This window comes from Rutilus rutilus (genome assembly GCF_951802725.1).
Source record: "Rutilus rutilus genome assembly, chromosome: 7".
Taxonomy (NCBI): Eukaryota; Metazoa; Chordata; class Actinopteri; order Cypriniformes; family Leuciscidae; genus Rutilus; species Rutilus rutilus.
In genome coordinates this window covers 47,056,203-47,066,450 of record NC_140221.1, presented here as the reverse complement: position 1 = coordinate 47,066,450, position 10,248 = coordinate 47,056,203, and the positions used below count along the sequence as shown (strand labels likewise).

Here is a 10,248-nt window from a genome sequence, read left to right as displayed (position 1 = left end):
CATCTACTGGCTAAAAAAAAAATTGGCCCGCGGCCAAAGTTATTTGCCGACCCCTGCTTTAAAAAGTCATGCAGACGGTCAATTAAATCATAAAATTTGAAAATGTCATTTTACATTATTTTATTTTACTTTTGGATTTTAAAGATTTGGAATGAGAATCTTTAACTGTTGTCTAGGTCATAAATGGTTTAATAATTTATGATTACCATAACATGTGAATGCTCTTTATTTTCTAATAGTGAAAGTGAATTGGTGACTGTTTATGATCAATAACTTTTGTTGTTTATAATCTTAACGGTGGGGGTGTTACGTCCCGTGACGTAATATCTAGTGTGTATGTGCTGGTGATGTTTTCTCCCCTCCTTCTGTGTCTCTCTCTCTCGCGCTCTCTCTCTCCTCTCTCTCTCTCTCTCTCTCTCTCTCTCTCTCTCTCTCTCTCTCTCTCTCTCTCTCTCTCTCTCTCTCTCTCTCTCTCTCTCTCTCTCTCTCTCTCTCTCTCTCTCTCTCTCTCTCTCTCTCTCTCTCTCTCTCTCTCTCTCTCTCTCTCTCTCTCTCTGTCATGCAGTAAGATAAACATACATGTCATATTTTTATGGTTATACCTGGCCATACATTTGCACTTCCTAGGGCAGATCAGAGCGAAACGCTTCTCTTTTAGTGGAAATAAAAAAATACAATATCATGTGAAATATTGTAAGTATTTGTGGGTTTTATTAATTACATTTTCAAAATGCTCCTCTCATGAACACTGAGTAAAGAAGAGAAACTGTACAGGTATGTAATGACGTGAAGTTGAGATGAACAAGATTTCAGTTCATATAATAGTGTAAAAATACATTCTGTATGAACTAAAGAAATCAATGTCATTCACACTTTATACTGTTTTTTTATGTTAATTTTTTAATGTTTATTGTTTCAGCATAAAATATTTTTAGTAAAGTGAATTGAATGTGGTGTTCACATCTTCATATAAACACACTGACACAGGCTCTGAGGGTTTGAATATTGAGTTTATTATTGAGGAATGAACAGTTTTCAATAGCTCCTCTATACAGTATGGCAGCTCATTGTGTGTCTGTTATTATATCAGACAGACTATTTTCCGCATGCGGTTGTAAGTTTTCCGAAGTGTTCCAGAGGGTGACTGGCGGATTTAGGGTACTGGACTCCTTTCACAGTTAGGCAAGTGTCTGCAGTCACACATATAATCACATGAGCGTGCTTATCATCTTCTCCGACCTTCACCTGAGAGAGAGAGAGAGAGAGAGAGAGAGAGAGAGAGATTTCACACTTGAATTTTAAGTGATCTCTTACATGTATAAGCCTGTTCACATAAAGACCTAAACACATTCATTTTCCATGACAGCAATCATATTTCTACGAGTTCTGCTACAGTGACCATTGCAGAGTAGATTTGAGTGTCCAGCAACGCTACAAAGTTGAGAAGTTTTCTCTTATACAAATGCAGAGAAACTTTATACTTGATTCACTTAACCTTTTCAGAGAGGACTGAAAAATGACTGGACACATCACATCCGTTTAGGACACACTGTCACAGTTGGCTTGTTGATATAGGAAACATAAAAATTGTACCAGAAGTATTCCATAAAAAATCCATAAAAAACAAGAAATACTCATTTACCTTGACCAGATAGTGTCCACCACACCGTGGCTCAGACCTATAGGTTTTAGGAATGAAAACATCAAAAGGGACTCCAGCCTTCTCCTTTATGCCTGACTCGACTCCAGCCTTCTTCTCTATGTCTGACTTCATCTGAATAAACAAATGGACATTTTATATTCATCTATATTATTATTATATTATTACTTTAAAAAGATTTGGTTTATTGGTCTAGTGAGGTACGTCTATCATTCAGATATCAGAAAACTCATGTGAAATGTTTTGTGACTTTAAGTGAAAAGTAAAACTGTTCTTTCAAAAATAACCAATAATTTCGCTAACACATTTTACAGCATCAAACTAGATCATTTTACTAGGCTGTGTTTTAACAAAAACTGCATTTACTAGAAGAGTGATTTTCAGTCTCCTACCTTAATGCACATGTCCTTCACCTCTTCAGTGACAGGCGCCTCTGTGCTCCATTCTCCACGTTTTGCCGCTTCTGTAGTCATTGTGCTGGTGATCAAAGCTGGATAATAAACGGTATTATCAGGCAGTCTGTCTCACAGATTGATTCTGATCCACTATTTATGCTGCCAAAATCGCATGACGTCAGTCGTCATTGTAATTCCATGTAATCACATACAAGAGACTGAATGAATAGGCGGACTGTCACTTTGGGGTGTTGTGTAATATTCAGAAAAACTGTTCTTTCTTCTGTGGAACAGAAAAGAAGATATTCTGGAGAACATTGGGAACCAGTTGAACCAATATTGGTGTCCTCACTGAAAAAAATGATTTGTTGAATTTACTAAAATTTATTAAGTTCAACTTAATGCATTTGTTTAAATGTAGCTAAAATCAATTGTGTGCAACCACTAACCATGAACATTTTTAGTAAATTCAACTATCATTTTTTTTCAGTGCTGAGTCACACAACTTTGAAACGACATGAGTGCGACAGAATTGTTATTTTTGAACGAACTATCCCTTTAAAATTGACCCACAAAAGCATCATGTTTTTCTTTATTTAGTTAACAAAATACAGAGCAATGTTTAACAGTTTAGAGAATCTGAGATATATGTTTTCTATTTGAATTTTTTGTAAAATGTAATTTATTCCTGTGATAAAAGCTGAAAGTGCAGCATCATTACACCAGTCTGCAAAGAATTGATGAATAAAAAAAAAAGCAAACTTAAAAGAATCAGTATCTTCTACAGATCATACATTTATAGAGTAAGAAATAAAAACATTAAAAACTGCTTTTTTTGTACAGATACAGTATGTGTGCGGATCATCTGATCATGATCTCCTGAAAGTGCGTATCTATATGACGAATGCTATATTTCTCGTGCCATTTTCACGCCAAAAATAGTTTTGATACGCAGTTTTTGCGTGCATATGATTTATGGCGTGTAATACGCACGCACTCCGCACCCCTAATCCTAACCAAGCTTTTTCAGTGCGTAGCATATGCACGCAAAAAAACATTTTTGGCGTATAAATGGCACGAGAAATAACATTCGTGGATACGCACTTTCGTGAGATCGTGTTGGTCTCGTCGCTTAAATGTCATTATCAAATACAAATCTGGTTTTCATGATCTCTGTCAACAGGAGCGCGACACTCTTAATAAATAAAGCTTCGTTATTGGCATCGATGATTCATGAAGAAACTTTAACATCCATGAACCTTTCTATTAACAAAAAGTTATTTATAGTGGAAAATGTTCTTTTGATTTTTTAAAAATGTTCTTCACTCTAAAAGAAGGTTCTTTTAAAAACTTGACTGAACAAAAATAGTTCTTCTTTCTGGCATTATACAAGAGTACAAGATGTTAAAATTTGAGAAATGTTTCAGATGCTTCAGAAATCATTCTAATATGCTGATCAATAAGCATTTATGATTATTATCAATGTTGAAATCAATGTTTGAGTCTCACCGTCATAATGATGTGCGGGAAACACACTCTGAACCTTATAGCTCCATTTCATTTCATTGTCTTCACTTCATTTTGTAGAAATTGTTCACACACACATGACTATGTTGTTGTTACCGTAGAATAAATAATCAATGTAAAAATTAAACAAACCTGCACATCAGTGTGAATCATTGACGGTGACGAACGCAGCATTCATAGAAATAAAATAAAAATATAATAATGTTTTATGTATTTTTAATAATACACGTTACAAATTATAAACACAACATATATTATTATTTTATTTTATTATTTATTTCCAGACCATTATTAGTATATTTTGTCAAGTTTGATTGTGTGTGTAGGGCTCTTATGTGGGCTCACACACACTGCAGTGCTGTAACCTGTGAGGACAACTGTGTGTTACTGCGTTCTGCACACATGCGATAGAGTTCTGATGTTCAGCAAACCGTTGTGACAATTAAACTCATAGTTTAGAGATTATAGGACTGTTTCGACAAATATGCCAAAACAATTGAGAAAACTGCAGTAGTTTGAGGGAAAACAGCATTTTTTATTTTTTAGACTAAAACTAAAACCAAGACTTTTGATAAATTACCGTATAGGCCTAAAACCAAAGCGACTGAATACATCTTATATATATACATATATATATATAGATAGGTTTTCTCGTTTTTCCAGAAAAACAAAACAAAAACATTTTGACATATATCTCTCAACATGCCTTTTGTGTGGGTTGCGCTTCAATGTTTCATCAGAAACAGTTTGAAATCCATCAGTCGTGACTGTAACCTACATGTCAACCGGGAAATGCAACAAGAAAAATATTAAACTGAAGATACTGAGATATTGAAAACAGGAATTCTCATAAACAGCCTTCAACTCACATAATCACAGGCTTTGCGGGTTTTTTTTAATACAATTTGGGACTTTATGTTTTAGGAACATTTTGTTCCAATCTTCAAGCAGATCCTTAAAAAAGTAAAAAAAATATTAAAGAAAAAATATTAATAATTTCCTAACAATATTTAGAGTAAACCTCTAAAAAACATTGCTCAAAATATTTTATTTTTGAAATAATATTTTTAAGTTCAACACATTTCACCACAGCAAACACTGCCTGAGACGTAAAGGGGGAACAATAAATAATAACAACATCAAGTATGACAATAATATAAATAGATATATAAATAATGAAAAATAAAAAAATACAGGAAAAAAACCAACATAATTTTATGCCAACCTTTTAGAGAGGGTGACTTATCACTAATCCAAGATATCAAAATATTTTTACTAATAGTTAACAAGTAAAAAAGTCGTTGCTTTTTAATTTACATGTGACTTTAAATGACAATATTTGACTCCTTTATTATGTGACTGTGATGAGGTTCAGTTCTTTATAATTAGGGAAGGAAGAAGACAAGGGGTCGGCGTTGACTGGACTCTCGTTTATTCACTCAAGTTGAAAACATAAACAAAAAGGTGCGCACATAGCGCGTTCACCGTGCAACAACACAGCATAAACACAGCCAATAATTCAGAATATAAATCGTCAGCTTTTCTCTCGGTCGGCAGCAGCACACGAGGTCCCAGTCCCTCTCTCTCCCTCTCTCCCGGTCGGGTTTATATCCGGTCTCTCCACGCCAATTACTGAAATCAGACACAGGTGTTCATCACTTGACCTACTTACTCACCGCTCGCTTCCTTCCTCTCTCTCCCGCTAGAACCACGCCCCCCTCGCCACAGTGACAGTCTCATAAACAACAGGTGTAATCTCCTGTTGCATTTGAAGAAGAGAATGAAGGGAATTTATAAGGTGTGATATGTAAGCTGTGTAAGATCTTTAGCTGAATCACAATTGTCCTAATGCACAGAGCAAGTCAGGATCTGAGTGAAAATGTTTTTGCTTCAATTATCATTCATTTCAATATATTTAATATATATCTGACTCCATTCAGCTGCTCTTCATGGATTGAATATGAAAGTCAGTTACATTCAAGGAAGATTATGTCCAAATTAAATACTTTCTAAATGATTGAGTTTTTGAATTTTTGAGACTGTCTTCCTCTGAAAAACAAGCACATATGTCTGTACATGCAGAGATTATTTTCAGTATCTCCACTTGGTGTTTGTGAGTTTTTAATCACTGCAGACTGTTTTATGTTGTTGTATCAGTTTCTGGACAACAAAACTTCTTGGTTGTTTACAAAGATAAGTTAGGAATTTGATACTGTCGAATCAATCCAAGTGGCCTGACACATCTTTAATTATTCTCTCAAAGTGTCTTTTGTGTCTCTGTACACGTCATTGCATCTTCTCTCTTTATTCTATAGAGAATTTGATGTTTGTATCTATTATCTTTGAACTGATTGTGCAACTGCCTTGATATTTCTACCTGAATTAATAAAGTGTAAACATTTGATTTTATTCTAATCTAATTATTTTCAGTAAAGAGTTCAAAAGAATAGTCAAACATTCGCACACACTTAATGTGGAGATATCATTAAAACCTTTTTCAATTTTGGAGTCAGATGAAATAACGAGTTAATACATAGCCTATGAGAAAAAGTATTTCATTTAATTAAATTACTTTGCAAAGCGGAAAGACAGTAACACGCAAAGACTTTCCCCGCTGATCGGAAATCCTTCTGGGCCGATCGAGCCGGTTTACATAATCAACATTATGGCTCACTTTTATTTTTCATCATTAAACGCCCAATGAAGTGCATTGAAACGCGCAGCATTATTTAATGTGTAGACGTAATTTCCACTACAACAGGAAAACGGGGCAGGACATATCAAACAGCTCCTCCCTTTTTAAAAAATAGCCAATAGCGTTTGGTTTATATCACAGCTCAGAGCCGCCTTGAGCTCAGTAAAGCCACAGTTTCCTCCTAATCTTTAACCGTTTCTCCTCCTATAAGTTTTCTGGTCTGCGGCGACTCGATCACATGCTCCGCTCTGTGCTATCGTGTCTCTGGACCGGAGCTGCGGTGGTTCGCGTGACACTACCGTAAAACCAGACTTCATTCACCCCAATGAAAAGCATATTTACACTGTCTGAACCATTCCCTATCCCCTAGGTGCCATTCACCATGTAGACAATAGCAAATGTGAGAACAAGTGACCGATTTCAGCCGCAGCTTCAGCAACTGTTTATAATGTAGGGGGCGGAGCTTCAGATTCTAGAGAGCATTTGATTGGATAGAAAATCTGAGGAGAAGCTGAAGTGCAGAGTGAAGTCATCAAAATCATTAATCCGTATTTGTGGAAGTGAGAGACTTAATGTTGAAAGATAATATCTTTAAATGCAAATTGTCATTGTTTTGGAGCTTAGTCTAAAAGTCAACAATATATGTTAACATGTCTAACATATTCATACTATAAGCCAAAAGACTTGCATTGATTTCATGGGGACTTTATTCCGGCCAGTTGATAATACCCACAGAATATCAAAATCGACTGCTGGCGGTAGATCCTTTTCCTATTTAGCACCAAAACTTTGGAACAGTCTTCCTAACATTGTCCGGGAAGCAGACACGCTTTGTCAGTTCAAAGCTAGATTAAAGACACATCTCTTTGACCTAGCATACACATAACACATTATAGACTTCTATAATTCAATGTTAGGCTGCATAGATCAGGTCAGCCAGAACTGGGAACACTTCCCATAAATCCTGATGTACTCGTTACATCATGAGAAGAATGGCATCTACGCTAATTTTAGTGTCTTTGTTTATCCCGAGGTTTTCCCGCAGCCTGCTGGATCCAGGCCATATCCAGATCTGACGAAGGAGCTTCGCCTGGACCCGATGACAACACAGCGCTGAAGTGCCAACTAGCCTCTCCCTATGGAGGATCCCTTTCCCACTCTACAGATAAAGCGTCGTGGAAATTCGGTTTGCGTACCTACCCCGAAGTGATAAAATAAAATAAAATTCTGTATCAAAATTTATAGGCAAGACAAGTAGTTTGTTTAGGCTTGGTTTGTAGGGAATTTCCAAACCTGCGCACACATATTCAAACGCGCATAACTATAGAACCAATTCTTAATGCGCATGTGAACGCCATCAGCGTTTCTCACAGGTTCGCGTTTAAAGTCTGTGTAGAGAGAACGGTGTCGTCTTGGCGGCCCCTAATTTAATATCATATGATCATTTCGCCGGAAGTGAATCAATCAAAACTAACTTTAGCTGGAAAATAACATTATTCAGGAACCGCTATAAAGCCAAAACAATCTCTGTTACCTTAAATGATATCTTTATCTCTGTAAAGCTGCTTTGAAACAATCTACATTGTTAAAAGCGCTATATAAATGAAGATGACTTGACTTTAAAGGGTTTACATTTTAACTCTGCAGGCATTCATGAACAGATGATTAGACACAAAATAAAGATCAACTTATCGATAAATAAAAGCTGTAATGCTTTACCTTTCCCCATTTCCTCAATCTCCATTTCGATTAGTGGTAAATGTTTTAAGAACTCTGTGGGGAAAGAAATCAAATGGAGTTAAAGTTTAATTGATGACTATCAGCTTTAACCAACTGAATCTTCAGAACAAATGAAGTTGCACCTTTTATTCGTTCCAAGAGTAACTTCTTATCCTCGTCTTCCTCAGCTAAAGCGCTGCCGCACAGAGCTGAAGAAAACACATTTAAGTTCTATTGAGGAGAAACTTTATTGTCATTGTAGTTATACAACGAAATTTGTTTGGTAGCTCACAGAAGTCAGCAACCATAAAAAAACAAGAAAGCAGCACACATACCATAATAAATATAATAAAATAAATAAAAAGGCACTTAGTATAATAAATAGACAAGATAATTTTAAGGACAGAAATATAACAGTATTTACAGTATAGTATAGTACATAAATGTCCCATTTAGTGCAAACATGAATGTCCAATGAGTATTTTGTGCATTAGCAGCAAACATGAGAAAACATGAGAAAGGGAAAACAGAGGAAGGGTTAACTATTTATGTGTTGGGGGGGGGGGGGGGGGTGGCACAGGCTACAGCCCTGAGGAAAAAGCTGTTCTTAAGTCTGTTTGTACGGGTTCTGATTATTCTATATCTTTTCCCTGATGGGAGGAGCACAAAAAGTCTATGTCCTGGATGAGTTGAATCCTTGATGATGTTGCTTGCACGCTTTCGTAGGCGGCTATCATAGATCATGTCAAGGTTCGGGAGTTTAGTTCCTATGATCCTCTGAGCAGTTTTAACGGTCCGGGTCAAAGCTCGGCGGTTTTCTGCAGTGCAGCTGGAATACCACACTGTGATGCAGTAACAGAGGATGCTCTCTATTGTGCTCCTGTAAAAATTTACTAAGAGCTGGGTTGGCACTTTTGTTTTTTTGAGTTTTCTTAGGAAAAAAAAGTCTCTGCTGCGCTTTCTTCACTAAGTGGGATGTGTTAATGGTCCATGTGAGATCTTTTGTTATGTGTAGACCTAGGAATTTGATGTCATTCACCCTCTCAACTTCCTCACCATTTATGTAGAGAGGGGGTGATGTTGTTTTCTTGACTCTCCTGTAGTCCACAACAATCTCCTTTGTTTTGGCAGTGTTCAGAACCAGGTCGTTGTTCACACACCATTTGATTAGATGTTGGACATCCTCTCTGTAGTGAGACTCGTTGTTTTCTGATATCCTTCCCACTATAGTGGTGTCATCAGCAAACTTCACTATGGTGTTAGAAGAGGAGTGGATGGGTTTGCAGTCGTGTGTGAATAGGGTGAAAAGAGCTGGACTAAGAACGCATCCCTGCGGTGCTCCTGTGTTAATGGTGATAACAGATGATATATGATTGCCCACCCTGACATTCTGTGGTCTGTTAGTGAGGAAATCCAAAATCCACGAGCAGAGTGTGGTACTTAGTCCCAGGTCATTCAGCTTATTTACAAGTTTGTATGGCACAATGGTGTTAAACGCCGAGCTGAAATCTAAAAATAGCATCCTAACATATGTATTAGGATGCTCCAAATGAGTAAGGCTGGTGTGAAGTGCGATTGAGATTGCATCCTCTGTAGATCTGTTCTTACAGTAAGCAAACTGTAGGCTGTCCAGGTCAGCAGGGATGTTGGCTTTGATGTGTGAAAGAACCAGTCTCTCAAAGCACTTCATGATAATTGGTGTCAAAGCGACTGGGCGATAGTCATTCAGACATTTTACTGACCGTTTTTTGGGCACGGGAATAATAGTAGTTGATTTTAGGCATGTTGGGACTACAGCCTGCTGCAGAGACAGATTGAAGATGCTGGTAAACACCCCCGCCAGTTGGTCAGCACATGACTTCAGCGTGCGACCTGGGACTTTGTCTGGTCCTGCTGCTTTATTGACATTGATCCTCCTTAGCGTGGATCTCACTTGATGGCGTTCGAAGACAGGTACCGGCTCCTCTATGGGTGATGGTGCTGTCTGGATTTCCAGGCTGTTGGAGTGACCGTCAAAGCGCGCAAAGAACTGGTTCAGGGTGTCAGGAAGCGTGGCATCATGGCAGAACAACGAGGGGCTGTTCTTATAGTCCGTTAGAGCTTTAATGCCTGTCCACATACAGTACTGCGGGGGTTGTTATCTTTAAAATGACCCTCGATGCGTTGTCGATACCTGTGTTTTGCTGCTTTAATGCCCTTCTTGAGATCTCTCCGAGCATTACTGTAAGCCAGCCTGTCCCCTGACCTGTAAG

The 10,248-nt window shown here is 37.4% G+C and overlaps 1 protein-coding gene across 1 annotated transcript; it reads right to left on the bottom strand.

The window, feature by feature from the left end:
* Positions 1 to 990: 990 nt before the first annotated feature.
* On the bottom strand, positions 991 to 3,628 carry LOC311294304 (cystatin-B-like). The gene is made up of 4 exons (XM_084415104.1): positions 3,565 to 3,628; positions 2,053 to 2,406; positions 1,643 to 1,774; positions 991 to 1,245 (listed from the first exon to the last, which is right to left on the bottom strand). Exons 2-4 carry the CDS (start codon positions 2,131 to 2,133, stop codon positions 1,096 to 1,098), a joined length of 363 nt encoding a protein of 120 aa, XP_084271230.1. The 5' UTR covers positions 2,134 to 2,406; positions 3,565 to 3,628; the 3' UTR covers positions 991 to 1,095.
* Positions 3,629 to 10,248: the final 6,620 nt, after the last annotated feature.